We start from the raw sequence: 21,278 nt of genomic DNA, 5'->3' as shown, positions 1-21,278 counted from the left end.
GGCCCTTCGGCCCTCCAAGTCTGCACCGACCATGCTGCCCAACTGAACTAAAACCCCCTACCCTTCCGGGAACTATATCCCTCTTTTCCCATCCTATTCATGTATTTGTCAAGACGCCCCTTAAATGCCACTATCGTGACCAGATCCTAATAGGATCCAAATGGGAACAGTTTTTCCCCATCTACTCTCTTCATGATTTTGAATATCTCTATCAAATCTCCTCTTAACCTTTTCATCTCCAAGGAAAACAGTCCCAACTTCTCCAATTTTTCTATATAATTAAAGTTGCAATGCAATGGAAGTCCCATTCTCCTGAATCTTTTCCACACCCTCTTTTAAGGCCTTCATATCCTTCTTGAAATGTGGTGCTCAGAACCAGACACAATAGTCCAGTTGAGCCTAACCAGTGTTTTATACCGCTCCAACATAACTTCCTTGCTTTTGCATTCTGTCACTATTGATAAAGCCCAGTACGTCAAATGTTTTATTAACCACTCAGCCTGTCCTGCCATCTTCAATGACTTATGCACATATATATCCAGGACCCTCGGGCCTTTTTTGTTGCAAGGAGGACTTGAGTACAGGAGCAAGGATGTCTTACTGCACTTGTACGGAGCCTTGGTGAGACCACATCTAGAGTATTGTGCGCAGTTTGGCCTCCTTATCTAAGAAGCGATATACTGGCCATAGATGGAATGCAGCAAAGATTCATCAGACTGATTCCTGGGATGACAGGATTTGTTGTATGAGGAGAGATTGGGGCGGCACAGTAGCATAGTGGTTAGCACTGTTGCCTCACAGCATCAGGGACCCGGGTTCAATTCCGGCCTTGGTCACTGTTTGTGTGGAGTTTGCACGTTCTCCCCGTGTCTGCATGGGTTTCCTCCAGGTGCTCCGATTTCCTCCCACAGTCCAAAGATGTGCAGGTGAAATTGATTGGCAATGCTAAACTGCCCCTTAGTGTCAGGGCAATTAGCAGAGTAAATAGATGGGGTTACGAGGATAGGCCGAGATGGGATTGTGGTTGGTACAGATTCGATGGGCCAATAGCCTCCTTCTGCACTGTAGGGATTCTATGGTTCTATGAACTGTGCCTGCATTCACTGGGGTTTAGAAGAATGAGAGGGAATCATTGAAACATCAATTTTAAACATAATATTCTGGATGCAAGGATGTTGTTTTGTCTAGCTGGGGTCACAGTCTCAGGATATGGACTAGGCCATTTAGGACTGAGATGAGGAGAGAACGGCCTATTCCTGCTCCTATTTTCTATCTCTGGTGAATCTGATGGAAAAATTTAAAAACCAAGGCAGTTGGATAGGAGCAAGAACAGCTTCTTCTCTGCTGCAATCAGACTTATGAATGGACCTATCTTACATTAAATTGATCTTTCTCTACACCCTAGCTGTGACTGTAATACTACATTCTGCACCCTCTCATTTCCTTCTCCCCTATGTACTCTATGAAAAACAGTATGTTTTGTCTGTCTAACATGCAAGAAACAATACTTTTCATTGTATACAACAGGGCAGCATGATGGCACAGTGATTAATTAGCACTGCTGCCTCACAGCACCAGGAACCTGAGTTCAATTCCCAGGTTGAGTCATTGTCTGTGCGGAGTCTGCACATTCTCCCCGTGTCTGCATGGGTTTCCTCTGGGTGCTCCGGTTTCCTCCCACAGTCTGAAAGACATGTTGGTTAGGTGCATTGGCTATGCTAAATTCTCCCTCAGTGTACCCCAACAGGCGCCGGAGTGTGGCGACTAGGGGATTTTCACAGTAACTTCATTGCAGTATTAATGTAAGCCTACTTATGGCACTAATAAATAAACTTAAACTTACAAAAAAGAATGGTATGCTTTGTCTGTATAATGTGCAGGAAAAATACATTTCACTGTATTCCAATACCAGTGACGACAAAAAATCAATTCGAATTAAATCAAAAGGAGTTAAAGCACAAATCAGCCATGATCCCACTGAATGAGGGAACAGGATTGCCGCAAGGGGCAGAATGGCTTCTGGCGGAAGCAGTATAGGAAGTCTTCATGATTGGCATCTCAGGCAACCAATCAGAAGAGACGTTGACGTCACCAGGTCCGGAGACAATCCAATCAGGGTTAGGGGCGCGTCATGAGGGGGCGTGTTTAGGAGCGCGCGCCAATGGCAGGAAAGCGTGGCATGAAGCCCCTCCCCCCTCCCGGCCCGGTGCGCAGGCGCGTGCAGTCAGTGTGATTGACGTTCGGATTGACCAAACAGAAAGCACGCCCCGGCATGACAGCAGGACGTTGGGGACTTGCCAAGCGCGCCAATGGGTGGCGAGAAGAGGCGGGACTATTGCGGTGAGCTCGAGCGCATCCTCGGCTGGGCTGTGAGAGGAGTCAGAGAGAGAGAGGCCCGCTTCATTCTGCTCGCCCAGGCCGCACACAACCCACCCCACCCATCCATCAATCAACAGTGCCCCGTCTTCCAGTCAGAGAGCGAGGCCAAAGGCCTAAGTTTACCCTGCCGATCCTGTGCCGTGCCCGGGAGGCACCCTGTCTGAATTCGCTGGAGAGCCGCAGCCGGCGAGAGGAGCGGGCCTTCCTTCACACTCCTTCCTCTCTCTACCACCCCCACCCCACCCCACCCCCCCGCGCGGAGCTGGGCGACCCTCCCCTGGCCTGAGGAGGAAGAGGCGGCGGTGAGAGAACAATAACAACCGTCGGCGGGGGCCTGGCGCCGGAGCGGCGCGCGCCATGGGTAAGTGCCCCGTGCGCGTGCCGCGCGTCTGTGTGAGCGCGAGCTCGCGAGCCCCCACCCTGGGGAGAGGGTGGGGGGGATACAGCGCCGCGCATGCGTGAGCCCCGCTTATCCCCCTATTCTCGGCCGGGAGTTGCCGCGCATGCGTGAGCCCCCTTCCCCTGGCGGGGTATGGTTGCGCATGTGTGAGCCCCAGTTGGCTTCTCCCCCCCCCCACCCCGACCCGGGCACTCCTGCGCCTGCGCATCTGAGCTCCCTTTTCCCCTGGCGAGACCGTGCCGCTGCAGGAAGCAGTGCCCCGCATTGCAATAATTAACAGGCTTTACAGTAAGTGATGCATGCAACCCTTCGCACCTGGGGGTGCAAGCTGATGCACTGACCCTCTTAACCTATGGTGTGAGGATTACTCACCCAACTGACTCGTGTTTGCCCCATAACCTGCCCAACAACAATATTTTCAAATCGTTCTGAGTTTGGAGAACATTTTCTTCTGTGTTAAAATCTCAATCTGAAGGAGGGTAGTAAGATACAAGCATCACTTTGCTCTATTTCGTGCCACCCCACCCCCTCCCCTTAAAGTTCATTTATTAGTCACAAGTAGGCTTACATTAACACTGCAAGAAGTTACTGTGAAAATTCTTGAGTTGCCACACTCCGACGCCTGTTCGGGTACACTGAGGGAGAATTTAACATGGCCAGTGTACCTAACTAGCAGGTCTTTCTGACTGTGGGAGGAAACTGGAGCACCTGGACGAAACCTACGCAGAGACTGGGAGAACATGCAGACTCTGCACAGACAGTGACCCGAGCCGGGAATCGAACCCAGGTCCTTGGCGCTGTGAAGCACACGCTATGTGCCACCATGTCACCCCTGTCTTGAGCTGGGAGAATATTTTCTCCAGGGTTAAATCTCAATCTGAAGGAGAGTAGCAAAATACAAGCATCACTTTGCTCTGTTCCCCTATTTGTCTGCAGTTACCTATCATGTATTAAGTTGATCTTTTTCTCCGCCCTATCTGTAACTGCAACAGTGTATTCTGCATCCTTTCCTTCTCCCCTGTGTGACAAATGTTATGTTTTGTCTGTATAGCGTGCAAGAACCAATACTTTTTACTGTATCCCAATAAATGTGACAATAATAATTCAATTCAGTGTTTTTTTGGCAACCTGTGATGAACAATCCATTGCCAGGATGTATGCCCTGTTATGAGAACAGTTTTTGCATCCTGACTTTGGATGGTCTTTTCTAAAGTTGGAGGTGCTGGATCTGGCTTTGAGCACCCCTTACTCAAGATGGAGAGACTAACCAGAGACTTGGTTCAGATTCTTGTCTTGTAAGAGAGTACCCAGGTGTTGCTAATCAGATAATGGAATCTGTCTTGATGCCCCCTTCTCTCAACTTGCATTCAGAAAAATTGGTGCTTAAAGTAGATGCTTGCAGTAGGGAAGATGAGTTGAGGGTGTTGATTAACACCTTAGTGGTAGGAGGCAGAGGGTGATGGTCGATGCTTGTTTTTGTGACTGGAAATCTGTGTTCATTGGTGTTCATGATGTGGAGATGCCGGCGTTGGACTGGGGTAAACACAGTAAGAAGTTTAACAACACCAGGTTAAAGTTCAACAGGTTTATTTGGTAGCTGTGGCTTTTGCTACCAAATAAACCTGTTGGACTTTAACCTGGTGTTGTTAAACTTTTCATTGGTGTTCCACAGGGATCGGTGTTGATCCTTGTTGTTTGTGGTGTAACATTAATGATCTGGATGAGAATGTGGGAGGTATAATTTTTCAGATGGCACAAAAATTGGTAGTGTGGGGAAATAAGAGCAAAACCTTAGATTACAGGATGATGTAGATGGGCAGAACAGTGGCAAATGGAATTTAACCCTGAAGAGTGTAAGGTAATGCATTTTGGGGGAACTAACAAGGCAAGGGAATATACAATAAATTGTTAGACCCTAGGATGTGCGTGCAGAGGTTCAGAGGAACCTTGGTATTTAGATGAGCACTTGAAATATCATAGCGTACAAGGCTATGGCCAAGTGCTGGAAAATGGAATTAGAATTGATCGGTGCTTGATGGCCAGTGTGGACACAATGGGCCTCTTTCTATGCTGTAAATCTAAAAGCCACAGAATCCCAGAAAGTGACTGGAAATTTAGAAATGGGAATGTTTGTTTTCCTATTGAACTGCATCAATGTACAAAGATGATTTTTGTTAATGAAGTTTTGAGTGATGCAGCTAATGTTATGAAGGCCCTAACTGGTTTCTATGTCACAATAACCCCAGAACATGGATAAGAGCAAGGTTGACCTTTGGGTGTTATTCTTCCATGGCAAAATAGTTTGCAACACTCAAAAGCTCAAACAGAGATGCCGGAGGGTGTCTGCAGAATTATATTCCAGGAAGGAGTTGACGCTCTTAGGAAAGACAAGTGATGATGAATTTTTAGCCAGTCACATTGTCCAGCATGCGTTCACAGTTATTTCCTAATGTTAAAATTGAAGAGAACACAAACTATATTACTTAGGCTTTCCTCTTTTATCTTCAGAGGGCCCCAGGTATGAAAATATCTAGTTCTACAATATGAAGATTCTTGATTGTGCTTTCAGATAGTAATACAAGACTTAAGTCGCACACATTAACTGGACATGGTGTGTATCTGGAATTCTTTGTAAAATATAATGTTATTTTGAGCACAGCGTAGTGGATTTTAGCCAGGTGTCCCCTTTCCTCTAGGAAAGGGAGCAGCTGGCCTTTATTTTATGGTCAGTGACAAAATGATGCCACTGCCCACCAAGAAAATTGTTGTTAAAGACCGGGTGATCTTTGTGGCATGGATTTCCCCGTTCCAAATTTTAAAATAGATTGAAGTCAATGATAGGCATATATGCATGGGGTTGAGATAAAGGCTAAAATATGTAACATTTTGAACATTTTTAGTATAATTGAGAAATTTGTTATTTTTCATACATTGAAAACTTCTACTTTTATGTTATTGGCTTCATTGGTGATTACTTGATTCCACGCTAGGAAGCAGCCTCGCCGACGACAACTTCTGGATTTCCACGTTTGCAAATTCCAGAAATTGTCAGTCTCAGAAGCATTATAGCAGCAACCAGCTGATTTTGTATTGGTTACCACTGCAAAGCCCAGATCAGTGTGTTCTTCCAAATACCCACACCTGGTAAAGCACGGTTCATGAAAACCTGGCTAGAACAATTTTTTAAAGGCAAATTTGCTGCAGTCTTGAGCCAATGTCATTAAGAAAGCTTGCCAAATTCTGTAACCCAATGCAGAGATGAAAAATAATTGCATCGGTATTTTCCATTCATCTAAGCTGTAGACTACACATTTTTTAAGCATAAAAAGGCTCTGCAAGGTCATATATTTTTAAAAATTCTTTCATGGGATGAGTGTCTCTAATAAATATTTGTTGCCCGTCCCTAATTGCCCTTGAGAAGGTGATGGTGTGTCTGAGAGGACCATGAGTTGGGCCAGATTTCATTGGGATGCAGATGAGCAAAAAATAAACTTACTGTGGCAGTTAGCCATGGTATTTATTTCCCACAATATAATACCAGTTAAGTATTCCATTTCGTTGTCCAGACATTCCAATTGCATTGAGTGGTTGTTTTAAACATAAATGAAATTTCACCCTTTGCATGGTAAATAGCATGTTCCTAATCGGGTGGTGCATGTTATGGAATTTAATCACCTTTCAGCAAATAAATTGTTTTTGTTTTAAATAATACAACATAGACATGAGTGTGCTCTGGTCTTAAGCATGTTAAATGTTGCATTTAATTAAGATTTTTTGAGCCTAGAGCAGTTCAGTGCATCACTGATTAATTATTCTGCCATATGGGTCCAGCTCCAGTTGCAAAAGGTAGTAAGTAAACTGTGAACTGAGGGATAGATGTGGAGAGAAAAATGAATAGAGAAAAATAGATCTTTTCCAGTAAGATCGATAACCTAGCAAAATTGGGCCAGTGGCCAATTATGTTGAGACTTGGCCGTTTCTACCCTACACTTAGTGTTCTGTTTATCTGACAGGACTGTGTGCAGGTCTGGGAAGGAATTTGGAGCACAGCTGGCCAGACCTAGCACTTTGATATTTAAAAATAAAAGTAAATAATGGGCGGCACGGTAGCACAGTGGTTAGCACTGCTGCTTCACAGCGCCAGGGTCCCGAGTTTGATTCCCGGCTTGGGTCACTGTCTGTGTGGAGTTTGCACATTCTCCTCGTGTTTGCGTGGGTTTCCTCCGGGTGCTCCGGTTTCCTCCCACAGTCCAAAGATGTGCGGGTTAGGTTGATTGGCCAGGTTAAAATTGCCCCTGAGATGCGTAGGTTAGAGGGATTAGCGGGTAAATATGTGGGGGTAGGGCCTGGGTGGGATTGCGGTCGGTGCAGACTCGATGGGCCGAATGGCCTCCTTCTGCACTGTAGGGTTTCTATGATTCTTTTCTATGACATTGACCAATTTTAGCCTCTAACATTTCCGTTCCAGTCAGTTGGAAAAAATGCTAGTTTCCTCAGGAAAAGTCCTACAGCTACATTTGCTGATGCGGCATTTTGCAGAGCAATCCACATTTAGGCAAAAGTGGTGTTTCTAATGTGTTCATACAGGATATGGTGTGACAAGTAGCTTTTCAGCGAACCGTTTGGCTCATTTTAACAATTTGTCTGCTGAAGCAGAAGTGAAATTAGTTACGTCTAAAGAAACAAGAAGGCTGAGTTATCACATTCAGGGTGAGCTGAAGCCATGATGATCCCTGTTGAATAATTGTTATAAATTGAGCTTCACAACATTGTTGACAAAATAGTATTTCACTCCTTTCTCCTCCTGATTATCTCCTCCCTTTATGTCACTACTGCAACACCATTTTTCAACAGAAGGTAACTTTTCCGCAGTAATGTTGCCCTGAAGATTGTTGACATGAAAATCATAGAAACCCTACAGTAGCGAAAGAGGCCATTCGGCCTATCGAGTCTGCACCGACCACAATCCCACCCAGGCCCTACCCCCATATCCCTACATATTTACCCACTAATCCCTCTAACCTACGCATCTCAGGACACTAAGGGCAATTTTTAGCATGGCCAATCAACCTAACCCACACATCTTTGGACTGTGGGAGGAAACCAGAGCACCCGGAGGAAACCCACGCAGACACGAGGAGAATGTGCAAGCTCCACACAGACAGTGACCCAAGCCGGGAATCGAACCCAGGTCCCTGGAGCTGTGAAGCAGCAGTGCTAACCACTGTGCTACCATGCCGCCCATCAGAGATCCCAGGTGAACTGATTCAATCAAATTTTTTAATAGTAGGGTTGCATTAGCTATGGAATCTTGGAAGACGACCACCAATGCATCCAATATTTGTAGGCTACTCCTTTTAAGTACTCTGGGATGTAGATTGTCAGGTCCTGGGGATTTATTGGCCTTCAATTCCATCAATTTCACCAACACCATTTCCCTACTAATACTGATTTCCTTCAGTTCCTCCCTCTCACTAACCCCTGTGTTCCCCAACATTTCTGGTATATTATTTGTGTCCTGCTTTGTGAAGACAACCAGAGTATGTCATCCATTTCTTTGTTCCCCATTATAAATTTGTCTTCAACAATCTTTTTCTCTTTGGATACCTATACAAACTTTTACAGTTTATATAAATTGCTAGGATAGGCAAAATTCTGCAGTGAGAAGCCAGCATGTCCATCTCACTGATATATAAGTAAATACCTGTTTTCTTGAAGGAATTGCATACAGAACTTTAAAAGCAAAATAACTGCAGAACTCAGGATATCTGAGATTAAACAAATTGCTGGAAATACTCATCTGGCAGAATTTGTGGAGAGAGAAACAGTTAACATTTTGGGTTGTGGTCTTTCATCAGATGCAAGGTCACAACCTGAAACATGGACTTCAGTATTTCTGTATACATAGTACAACTGGACGGGGCACAGAGTTGTCCTAATTCATAAGAAAAGCTCAAAAAATTTTTGAGAACTACTTGAATAGAGTGATGCACTTTAGGGCCCAATGGCTTACTCCTGTTCCTATCTTAACAAACTGTGCTTCTTTGGAATGAATGAAATAATTATTTTTCAATGATTATTCAATAGCCTTGCATGAACACTTTGTAGTATATTGCATTTAGTGTACCAGTTTTACTTGGGTATCTTGTCCCATTGCTATTGAGTTCAATATGTTGTACCTAACTTTGGCATAAATTAATTTAAGTCACCTCACCAGTAATGTAGAAACTGTATACTTTAAGCTACATGTCCTTTTATAGATATGTTACCGGAGCTCTGGCATTGGGGTTCAAGGATAGTTGAGTGAAAGTTCCCAGTAAGCAAAGAGCTTTCCCATTGTAGTGGAGAGCCTTCATGTATCCAGTACATTAAGTACTTGGCATGACCAGAGTGTGTTTGTATGTGGGAAAAAAATGGTATTTTACCATTGTCTCCTCTTGCTGCTGGGTATGGCTAGCTGTATTTTGCTTCTGGCAACTTTTTAATCAAGACTAATAATTCAGAAGAGTTCCATCACTTCTATAAAATGTGATTCAATACTTGTCTTTTTGTGTAAAAGATAGTTAAATCTAGTTTATTTTTGCAGTTTCTTAAGTACTTAATTGGCTGTAATGTTCTTTGGAATATCCTGGTATTGTTAAAGGTATGACATAAATTCAAGGTTTTACATAGCGCTAGATATATATTGCTGAGCAGAAATTTCAACAAGTTTGTATTAAGAATTGCAATTGGGTATCAGTCTATCATTTAAATTGAATGAAAAAATGAGGAAGGGAAAAAACATTTAATTGTATAATAATAATCAGTGAAGTTCATTGGATGTTAACTTCCTGAAACCAACTAAATGTGTACTGTTGTCAGTGCTTAATTACGAAAGTGTGCTCCTCAGCACAGAATTAGATTCTATTACTTTTCAAAATTAAAATTTTCAAAAGAGAAACAGAGTTTCTGGGGTATCCAATTTTGTAATGGAATGGAATGCACTGCACTGAATTTTTATAGTGCCTTCGTTGCAATTGAAGGTCTGGTACATGATTGAAGCTTGTAATCAAAAGTGGTCTGCCGGGCAGATTAACAAACTGAACAAATGGTAGTCCACTGCTCTGAGAGAACAGTGAATATATTCCCACAAAGAAGCTTGTTCATGCTTCTCAAATTCTGCCTCCCGCATACATATGTGTATAAAATGCAATGAATAGATTAATTAGTTCTAATATGTTACAAAAATTCCCTCGTGTAATCAGACCAGAGACCCGAGTTGTCTATTGGCCTTTTTGCTTGTTGGTTTATATAACCTTTTCTTCAGTTCCTTATGCTGCCTAAGATGTCTTGTGAATGTATTGCAATAGACTGAGGCTGCATTGTTACATAATAATTGATCGATGCATGTTGCTATATTTCCAGTGATAATGCTACAATTTGTAATTTTTTTACAGTATTTTAAATTACCAAGGAAACTGCTTGCTGACAAGTTATTCAAACCCACACAGTTCACTGTGAAGGTATTGGTGTGGTTGATAGGAATCTGGATCATTTGAAATACCAGATAATGAGAATAATTGATGTTGTTTTGCTCAGCCTACTTGTACAGTTTCAAAGGGGGTTACTTTTTCAAGGGTGGTTATGTGAGAGGAAACCAGGAATGCAAAAATGGATTATTTTTTAGATCAGTTGTCGAGAGGAGTAAAGAAATTGGCCTTGTTATTCATTTGTCCCTTAATGCCTGCTGTTGCAGTTTCTTCATTCAGAAGAAATGTCTTTTGCAATCGCAGGACATCCCAAAACAGTTTGCAGCCAGTGAAACACTTTTTTGAATTGTGGTCACTGTTATAAGATTTGAAACTGTACAAGTAGGCTGTAGAGATTTGCATTCTAATTAGTATTCTGTAACTTGATGTTGTGTCTCTGTGCATTGTTGGAGAACAGATTTTCACTCCATCTGACGAAGGGGCAGCGCTCCGAAAGCTTATGGTATTTGCTACCAAATAAACCTGTTGGACTTTAACCTGGTGTTGTGAGACTTCTTACTGTCCTTTTTCCCAGCCAGATAACTTCTAATTTCAGAACTGACTTTCACAGTGTGGGTTACCCTGGAGGTTCCTACTAACCAAAGCTAGGTGAATCTTCAAGTCCTGTTTAAATCCTCACAAACTTGGTCACTTAGTCCAAGCATGAGCTTCCACCTGTATATTGCGCAGTGAACAATAGAAACTCACTGCCTCTGTCTCTTTGCACTCGCTCTCAAATTCTGACAGACTGATCATGTCTGAGGTTCAGGGATCTCAAGCCTGCAAGTCAATCTTAGTGTCTCCCTACGGACTTCTCCCTTCCCAAAGCATATTTCCATGGCAGCATGAATCACTTGAGCCTAGTATCCAGGGGGAAATGCTAATTAGCTATCCCTTACACATCCACCCCCCCCCCACTTCATTTTATCTTGAGATAGCTTAAAGTATAAACCATTTACAAAACCTGACATTCCTAACACCTCCCTGAGAGATCTGGAGACTATACAGTCCACCCATAGTTGGTCTTGCCGTTCTCTGCAAGTGTGAATATTTTGCACCTTTTCAGTAAAGCCACCAAGCTTGTTTTCGAACAGAATTCAGAAAAGTTCACATAACCCACTTCATTCATGGAGCTGAGGCCACAGTTAGATCAGCCATGAGCTTATTGAATGGTGGAGCAGGCTTGAGGGGATGAGTGGCCTACTCTTTTAATATTGTTACAAATGTACAAATTATAAACTTCATATTTGTAATGCCAATCATGAATGCATGTTGGCCTTAAATTCCAGCTCCAGCTGCCCTTTCTTAGACAGTCACCGACCGGACTATGCTGCCCTTCTCTCTTACCTCCAAATGTCTTTTTGCCCTCTTCAGCAAGTTGTGGTTCTACCATTGGATGCTATTCTGCAGCCAATCTTGTCTACCATTGTCCCACAATTGACTTCCTTCTTTCTACCTTCTCCAATTCCATTTCTGGGATTTTCTACCCCCTTAATCACTTTCCATCCAACTTCACACCATTACCCTTTTTAGTCTTTATGCTAATTGATAGCTCTTTTAAATAATTGGCAAATGCGCAATAGGCTGAATGGCCTCGTGTTATAGATTTTATGTTTTCCAGAATTCTTGGTTACTTTTGCTTTAAATCAATTCTCGTCACTTCCAAACCAGCATTGTCCCACAATTAACCCATGAATTCTCTCAATTTGCTATCTAGTATCTAATCGCCCCTCCTTTTCCAGAGCCTTTGAATGTATCATTACTTCTGAACCCTCCGCAACTTCCTATTTAAATATTTCCAGCCAGTTTCACTGACCTGGTAAAAATTAGTAACAAGATCTTTGATCTGGTGCATTATCCCTCGTCTTTCTCAGTGACATTCATTGGGTTGATTATGTTATTGTCTTCAATGGTACTTGTAATCAATTGCGTGATTTTGTCCTTGTTTATTTCCATCAACCAGTGAATCGCCTGTGAAGCTTACTTCTCTCTGCAGCATAGATGCTGCTAAACTTTCTCATGGATCCAACCTTGATTCACTCCTCTGTCTAATCCACAAGCTGTCCCTCAATGATATTGTCTGTATACACAGTAAGGAGTCTAACAACACCAGGTTAAAGTCCAACAGGTTTATTTGGTAGCAAACGCCACTTGCTTTCGGAGCGCTGCACCTTCCTCACCTGACGAAGGAGCAGCGCTCCGAAAGCAAGTGGCGTTTGTTACCGAATAAGCCTGTTGGACTTTAACCTGGTGTTGTTAGACTCCTTACTGTGTTTACCCCAGTCCAACGCCGGCATTTCCACATCATTGTCTGTATATGCAGGTTCGCTGCCCAACTTAACTGTCTGCTACTTTTTAATCCAGTAATCTTTTTACATTGTTGTCATTGTGACAGAATTTACTTTCAAAGAAATATTAAGCAAACTTGAATGCCTTGTTTTTGGCTCTGCCAACAACACCTTCTTTCCAGAAACTCCTGGCTGAAACTGAAGCTGATTATTTCAAACCTTGGTGTCCAGTTCAAGCCACAACTAAAATTGTAACTTCCAAAATCTCAACATCTCTAAATCACTTAATTTCAGCATCATTATCTTCTGTCTCCATTTGTGCCAAACCCTCATGGTTACTGAAACCCTTATTCACTTTTTTGTCACCGGTTAGACTCTATATTTGCTCCAATGGAACGTTCTTCCGAAGTCCATCTGCCACTCCATTTCCTCCTCATTTAAACAAAATTCTGAAAAACAAGCCCTCAGCCAAGTCTTCAGTCACCACATAGAATTTCTACTTTAGCCTTGTCCAATGGTATTTTACTGAGTGCTAAATAAATGAGTTGTAATTACATGAATGATGCCTTATGTTCACAGTTCGTATTCTAAAATAAAGGACTACCATTTGAAAATCACACTGTATACATATGGTTTGTTGATATGCCATCATCTTAAAAGTAAATTGATCAAAAATAATCAGTACAGTTTTACTTCTACATAAGCAAGCGGAGATGAAACAAATCAATTGCCTGCAAGGAGTATTTGAACAGCTGCTAATGCAAACAGAAAAGGATGTGTTACAAAATATAGTGCAGAAAGACCACAAAAGTAGAAACATTCAAGCTCTGTGACTCTAATCCCCGATTTTTAAAGAAAATCTTTGTTCCAATACTGCTCAAACTTGGTTTTGTATGATTCATCCTTGAACAGGAAAATCTATTGTGGAATATTGCTACCATATTGAAGATTGTCTATGGTTAATTAACATTGTCAGGAGGGAAAAGCCGAATAACCAGTGTAGTCTTTTTAGATTTGATCAACATCAATTCATTTGGTTTCTCTATCGATAAGCAAGCTTTGATATAATATTTAAAAGGATTTGTTGCTTTTTCTCATAGATAATCTAAATGATGCCCTACAAAAACTGAAGCTGACTGCTGCTGATGGTGCATCGGATAACGTAGAGGGATGTCTTGACTGCTTACTCCAAGCCCTGGCTCAAAACAGTGAGTAGATTATAATATATATTGATTATACTAAGTACTGTAGCTGAATGGTTTTAAGAAACATTGCAGGTTGAAGCTGTCCAAAAGCTGGACCTGCCATGGCTAACAGCTGAGTATCTTTGTCAGTCATGATCTCTGTACTCTAAATTTTCATATTAGTGTTGTTCGTAGCTTAGTCTTTTAAAAAATGATTTAGTGTTGCTTTAATGCACAAGTTAATAAGTAGGTTCATGTCTGGTTGTCTCTATGGCAAGCTTCCACCTTGATTCTGATTCAGGTGGCATTGAAGTGAGTGTTTATTAGTTACTTCTCTCAGGAAAAATCTAGGGCACTTGACTCTGCCAATGCAACCTGATCAGCTCTTGTCCCAGTTGTCTTGAAGTATGGTTTGTAGCCTATGGAGAGTGCTTTTCGCCATCTGTTTTCCAGCCCTCGCTTTCTTTTCCTTGAATGTTAAATTTGATGGAATAAAAATGGATAGAGTATTGTTTTTTTTTGTTCCTGGGTGGAATGTAAGTGATGCTAACGAGGTCAACATTTGTTGCTCATCCCTTATTACCCTTGAGAGCGTGGCAGTGAGCTGCACTCTTGAACTGCTGCAGTCCATCTGATGTAGGTACAACTGTCAGAGAGGGATTTCTAGGTTTTTGATCCAGCAACAGTGAAGGGATGGTGAAATGGTTCCAAGACAGGGTGATGTCTGCTTGGAGGGAAACTTGCAGGTGGTTGTGTTTCCATGCATCTGTCCTTCTAGGTGCTTTGGAAGGTGCATTGAAGGAGGCTTGGTGAGTTGTTGCAGTGCACTTTGTTGATGGTGCACACTACTGCCATTGTGCTGATGGTCAGATGGGGTGCCGAGATTCTTGTGTTGTTGGACCCACACTCCTCCAAGCGTGGAGAATATTTCACACTCCTGATTTGTACTTGTAGATTTTGGGCAGACTGTTTTGGGCAATGAGTTACTTACCATGTAATTATCAGCTTCTGACCTGCTGTGGCATGACTGGTCCAATTCAGTTTCTGGTCAGTGGTAACCCTGAGGTTGTCGATAGTGTGGGATTTGGTGCACATAATTGGGCGGCACGGTAGCACAGTGGTTAGCACTGCTGCTTCACAGCTCCAGGGACCTGAATTCGATTCCTGGCTTGGGTCACTGTCTGTATGGAGTTTGCACATTCTCCTCGTGTCTGCGTGGGTTTCCTTCGGGTGCTCCGGTTTCCTCCCACAGTCCAAAGATGTGCGGGTTAGGTTGATTGGCCATGTTAATAATTGCTCTTACTGTCCTGAGATGCGTAGGTTAGGGGGATTAGTGGGTAAATATGTCGGGATATGGGGATAGGGCCTGGGTGGGATTGTGGGCGGTGCAGACCCGATGGGCCGAATGGCCTCTTTCTGTACTGTAGGGATTCTATGATTTCTATGATACCTTTTTTTCAATTTCTCTGATATGTCCCTTAAAGTTGCTAATTTTTAAACTTGCCATTTTCTCAAAAATAATCAAACATTCAGGAATCAATTGTCGTTAGCATCAAAACATTGTGGTTTCTGTCATGCCTATCTATATCCTGCAAACCCATGTATGAGAAAGATTTATGAACATATGAAAATGTCATATGGGAAAAGACCAGTTGATTCATTAAAAACAGCCCATACCAAGATATCTGCGCTGTCCTGACGAAACACTTGTTCACCATTCCCTCCATCCCCCACTACTCAGCCATGTAATCTCCTGGGATAGAGTCAGAGGTTTACAGCATGGAAATAGGCCCTTCGGCCCAACTTGTCCATGCTGCCCTTTTTTAAAACCCCTAAGCTAATCCCAATTGCCTGCTTTTGGGCCATATCCCTCTATGCCCATCGTACCCATGTAATTATCTAATGCTTTTTAAAAGACAAAATTGTACCTGCCTCTACTACTACCTCTGGCAGCTTGTTCCAGACACTCACCACCCTCTGTGTGAAAAAATTGCCCCTCTGGTCACTTTTGTATCTCTCCCCTTAAACCTATGCCCTCTAATTTTAGACTCCCGTACCTTTGGGAAAAGATATTGACTATCTAGCTGATCTGTTCCCATCATTATTTTATAGACCTCTATAAGATCACCCCTCAGCCTCCTATGCTCCAGAGACAAAAGTCCCAGTCTATCCATCCTCTCCTTATAACTCAATCCATCAAGTCCCAGTAGCATCCTAGTAAATCTTTGCTGCGCTCTTTCTAGTTTAATAATATCCTTTCTATAATAGGGTGACCAGAATTGCACACAGTATTCCAAGTGTGGCCTTACCAATGTCTTGTACAAGTTCAACAAGACATTCCAACTCCTGTATTCAATGTTCTGACCGATGAAACCAAGCATGCCGAATGCATTCTTCACCACTCTGTCCACCTGTGACTCCACTTTCAAGGAGCTATGAACGTATACCCCTAGATCTCTTTGTTCTGTAACTCTCCCCAACGCCCTACCATTAACTGAGTAAGTCCTGCCCTGGTTCAATCTCCCAAAATGCATCACCTCGCATTTGTCTAAATTAAACTCCATCTGCCATCCGTCAGCCCACTGGCACAATTGATCAAGATCCCGTTGTAATCGGAGATAACTTTCTTCACTGTCCACTATGCCACCAATCTTAGTGTCATCTGCAAACTTACTAACCATGCCTCCTATATTCTCATCCAAAGGGGTGAAGGAAAAAAAAAGCAAAGTGGGAAATAAGTTCCTCTTTGCCCATTAGATGGCTGGCATTCTGCCTTTCTTTTGATTTTAACGTCGGGTATACACTTGCTTCTTTCTTACTCCCTACCCTGGATCAGAATTTTGTCATTTTGACGTATTCTATTTTAAGACTGTTTTATTTTAAAACTGTAACTTAATGAAAATGTGGTATATGTTTTCTTGAATATTTTTAACATTTATTACTTTACCCATATTCTCCATGCCCCACTCCTCATCCAATTCCTTTCCATTTTGTCAGTTCATATTTTGGCTTTACCATCTCCCACTGGTTCTCAGATCCATCTTCTGTGGTGCCAATCAAACTCCTAACTTCTTGAGTGACCTCTCTGAATGTAACCATTTTTTAAAGTTGCTGTCAGCATCCCAAAAACATGGTGCATTACAAGCCTCTTGACCTATTCGTATGTGCCAACCACAGACATTTTGGTTCCTCGAAGCAGCATTTTTTGTTTCCAACCATTGTCCTCATTTACTCCAATCTGCAGGTTTTGCAGCATCTGTTCCTACGGAGACCTTTTTTTTTACAATGTGATGAATATCTGCAGATATTGCAGCATCTGTTCCCACCAAGACCAATTTTTTTACACTGATTAGTATCTATTTTATAGTTTATCATAGCATTTTAGAGTAGCTTTGTGTATTATACTTTAAAGAGTGGGGTCATGTTGACTTGAGAGGTTAGCAGCTAGATAGCTCCTAAAATAGCACCTGGGCTTGGTTAATGGGAGAGCTGGAGATGTAATGTCTACACTTCCAGCAAAGCAGTAAAGAGTGATGCTTTACTTTGGGGGTTAGAGACAAATTAGTTTAAAAACATTCAGTGAAGCCTGAAAGGCTAGGTTGTCATGGAGATGAGTGAAGCTTAAAAAGGATCCCTGATTTCAATGTATCAGGCTATTTGGTATAGCTAGGGCTCAGGAGAAGTCCTTGAAGGCTGAGAAGGTGCTGGAAGGACGTTGGTTCAATGATGGAAACAGTTCAGAGAAGCACTGGGAGCCATTTATAGCTCAATGCAGCAGGGAGACAGGAATTTGGAGAAACCCAGGGGCAGTGTTGGCTAAGTGAAGCAGACAGTTTGCAACAGAGCTGGAAATGAGCCAGGTGGGAGTGTAGCTTTGTGAATCATGGACTGAGGTTTCAGGAGATGAGATGAGCAGTCGTTGAAGCAGTCTTGAGTCAGCAGATTTTAAGGGAATTCAGAGGCTAGATCTTTGACGAGTTTTATGATTCTCGGTGGTCTCAGATTTCTTAGCAACCTAATCAAACAATTGGATCTGTATTTGTTGCCCTGCAATATAATGTGTTTGACCACAAGTTTGCTTGTTAATTCATATTTTCCTTGTATGAGGTAGATATTGTAAATTGTTTTACTTTACTGACTGTATAGTAAAGTTAGTTTTGTTTATTTAAAACCATGGGCTCTTGTAGGTTTTATTCTCCTGGTGATTAACTGGTATTTTAAATTTAGTCTACTATAAACAAAAAGGACTGGTCCCTAATCAGATTGGTAACAAATGTACACAGCAGGTAATCTTTTCCTGGAGTCAAGTGGTCCCAGATCAGTTTCCAAACCACTTTAAAATTGCACACCTATTTTATTTTGAACAATGCTGTTATGGAAAGTTTTTCAGTGATATTATTGTAGTCACCTAGAAGCAAGGAGATCCTCCCAAATTCTTCTGTTTTCTTTCTTACCATATGACTTTTTTGTAATGTTTTATGATATATAGTACAGAATAATAAAGGTCTTGGAAAATGTTCAACTCCTGAGGGTTTCTCGTCCGATACAGGAGTTCAAGCCTTGACCTAGATCAACAAAAGTTGAACTTCAAAGTTCATCTTGGCAGTATCAGGTGTGAACATCTTAAGAGGTTTTGTTGTTCATGTATAATGCTGCATACAAAACATTAACTTTGGAAAATTGTTTTCTGCTAATTTTAAGAATTTGGAGAAATAATCTGATGATCAGTTTATATTAAGATGATCTTTCTCTACACCCTTGCTATGACACCACTATATTCTGCACCCTCTCCTTTCCTTCTCCCCTATGTATTCTATGAACGGTATGTTTTGTCTGTGTAGCGCGCAAGAAACAATTCTTTTCACTATGTTAATACATGTGACAATAAATCAAATCATAGAATAATTTGATGTGGGGAAATGTCTATGGATTGTGATCTAGGCATACTTAAACCAGTCAAATTTATCTCTATGAAATTACTGAAATGATTTAACAAATGACCATCTAAGTTCATTCTAGATTAATGAATTTAGGTTTGTCACTGCAATATTGATCAGATGATTACAGGAGGTAGCATTGTGGAGGTGCAAATCAAGATTTTCTTCCATGTGTTGATGACTCTGAAGATTTATCAATCCAAAATTTTCCATTTAATTGGTTTGACCCTGTTGTCCCTTGTCCTGCTCTCAATTTGAAGTCACTTTCCAGATTTGTCTTTTCCGTATGGTTCCATACTATCTTGTATCAAATGTCCAATGCCTCCATTCAAGACCAAAAAACTTTGTTCCAGCTCTTACCATTCAGCTGCTAAAATGCTGCTTCCAAAGCCTGAGGCTCAGTTTGACCATAGCCAAAAATTGAATACAAGTCAGAGGAGCTTTTGTGGCAGTTGATCATTTTAATTTTGCGGCACTACATCTTTCTTATTCATTAAAGGGATGTGGGCTTTGCTGGCAAGGCCAGCACTTGGTATGGCTCCTGCTCTGCCCAAACCCGCAAGGAACGACAAAAGGTCGTGAATGTAGCCCAATGCATCACGCAAACCAGCCTCCCATCCATTAACTCTGTCTACACTTCCCGCTAACTCAGCAAAGCAGCCAGCATAATTAAGGACCCCACACACCCTGGACATTCTCTCTTCCACTTTCTTCTGTCGGGAAAAAGATACAAAAGTCTGAGGTCACGTACCAACCAACTCGAAAACAGCTTTTTCCCTGCTGCTGTCAGACTTTTGAATGGACTTACCTTGCATTAAGTTGATCTTTCTCTACACCCTAGCTATGACTGTAACACTACATTCTGCGCACACTCATTTCTTTCTCTGAGCGGTATGCTTTGTCGGCATAGCACGCAAGAAACAATACTTTTCACTATATGTTAATACGTGTGACAATAAATCAAATCAAAAATTGCCCTCGAGTAGGTGGTGATGATGAACCATTGAAGTCCATGTAGTGTAGGTACACCCAGAGTGCTATTATGGAGGGAGTTCTAGGATTTTGACTCAGCAACAGTGAAAGAACGGCAATATAGTTCCAAGATGGGATGGTGAGTGGCTTGGAGGGGAACTCCTAGGTGATGGTGTTGCAGTTTATTTGCTGCCCCTGTCCTTCTAGATGGTAGTAGTTGCGGGTTTGGAAGATGAAGCCTATATATCCTTAAATTTCAGCCAGTTTTGTCTGGGTTAGCTCTGGGAAGGAATGCTTTCCCTTGTAGGTGTTTGGAGGAAATTATCATTTGGCATATATACTTTCTTATATTCTTCCTCTGTTTCAGGCTGTTACATTTTCTGCATCTCACCCTTGTTGAAGTATTGAAATAATTTCTTACAGTTCATTTTGACATCTACTACTGGGTTCTTTTTAGATTTTTTTCCTTTACTGATCATAATGTGTTTCTGCATCCTATTGAATCTTAACCCCTTGCTTTTCCTATCAGGACTTTGAGGTTATTTTTCCCTTACCTGGATTTGTTAATATGTTTAAGGTTATGCTCTCCTAAATCAAATTTAGTTTTAATTTATCCTGCATGTGCATGATCATACTAATTTTTCTATTCCTGTTATTCTTGTAAAATTTGAAAGTACCATATTTTATGATTGTGAATTAAAGTTCTAGCCTTATCATTCAGAGATGTGCAGGTTAAGTGCATTGGCTATGCTAAATTGCCCCTTAGTCTCCCGGGATGCGTAGGTTAGAGAGATTAGCAGGGTAAATATGCTGGGTTACGGGGATAGGGCCTAGGTGGGATTATTGTTGGTGCAGATTCGATGGGCCAAATGGCTGGCTTCTGCACTATAGGGTTTCTATACAAATAATGCTTGGCTTAAAGTGAATTTAACTGCAGAGTTGCTGATGAACTCCAAAACTGCTGATGAATTACAAACTGGTGTGCTTGCTCTGATCTTATTTCCAAATTTGTTGAGACTTGCAATTCAGGCTTTGCAACACCACAAGAAACAAGTTGACTACTGCAATTTCAAATATTGATTTTCAAGTCCTGCAATGTGCTCCATTTTAATGTACCCAAAATTAGAATTTTTGAAACCGATTCAATAACCTGGTTCAATAACCCATGGGAAAAATGAAAAGGATGGCATAGTGTGGCATACCAGAGCCTTGCACGCAAGAGTAAATGTCATGATGTTGTAAAATGTGCTTTGAGGCCAGTGACCTATGCCACTAACATTTGTCTCACTGCAATGGGAATGTGTGGAGAGATGCTCAAGAATTGGTGATGGTGGGGAAATTAAAAGTTGTTCAAAAGTTTCTTTGAGACAAATGGATCGAGATCTGGTTGTTTCTCCTACTGGCTGTTTTGAGCTACCATAAAAACAGCATGTTTTTGTTTAATTTAAAATTGACATTGATTGACTTCAGGGAGCAATCCCATGTTGCAACTTGAGAGTTAAAAATCTTTGGCATTGAGATAATAATGCAGCTTTGAGCATTGAGGACTGCAACATCAACACTGCAATAGATAGCCAACTTAATGTGTTAGAATCTCTGGAGTGGTCTTG

At 41.7% G+C, this 21,278-nt stretch overlaps 1 protein-coding gene across 6 annotated transcripts in view; it reads left to right on the top strand.

Annotated features, from left to right (window-relative positions):
• Nucleotides 1-2,303: 2,303 nt before the first annotated feature.
• The window catches only part of rap1gds1 (RAP1, GTP-GDP dissociation stimulator 1), a 90,910-nt gene continuing 71,935 nt past the window's right edge, over nt 2,304-21,278 (top strand). For 3 of the 6 annotated variants that reach the window (XM_078208080.1, XM_078207849.1, XM_078207903.1), the window contains exons 1-2: nt 2,313-2,740; nt 13,676-13,783. In XM_078208080.1, coding sequence (XP_078064206.1) covers nt 2,737-2,740; nt 13,676-13,783 — 112 coding nt within the window. In that variant the 5' untranslated portion in view covers nt 2,313-2,736. Of the gene's footprint in view, nt 2,741-13,675; nt 13,784-21,278 lie in introns of all 6 variants that reach the window. The other 3 variants (XM_078207787.1, XM_078207971.1, XM_078208030.1) reach the window with 3 other exon arrangements.

The sequence above is a fragment of the Mustelus asterias genome, chromosome 1 (genome assembly GCF_964213995.1).
Source record: "Mustelus asterias chromosome 1, sMusAst1.hap1.1, whole genome shotgun sequence".
NCBI classification, from domain to species: domain Eukaryota; kingdom Metazoa; phylum Chordata; class Chondrichthyes; order Carcharhiniformes; family Triakidae; genus Mustelus; species Mustelus asterias.
This window is presented reverse-complemented; position numbering and strand designations above follow the sequence as displayed.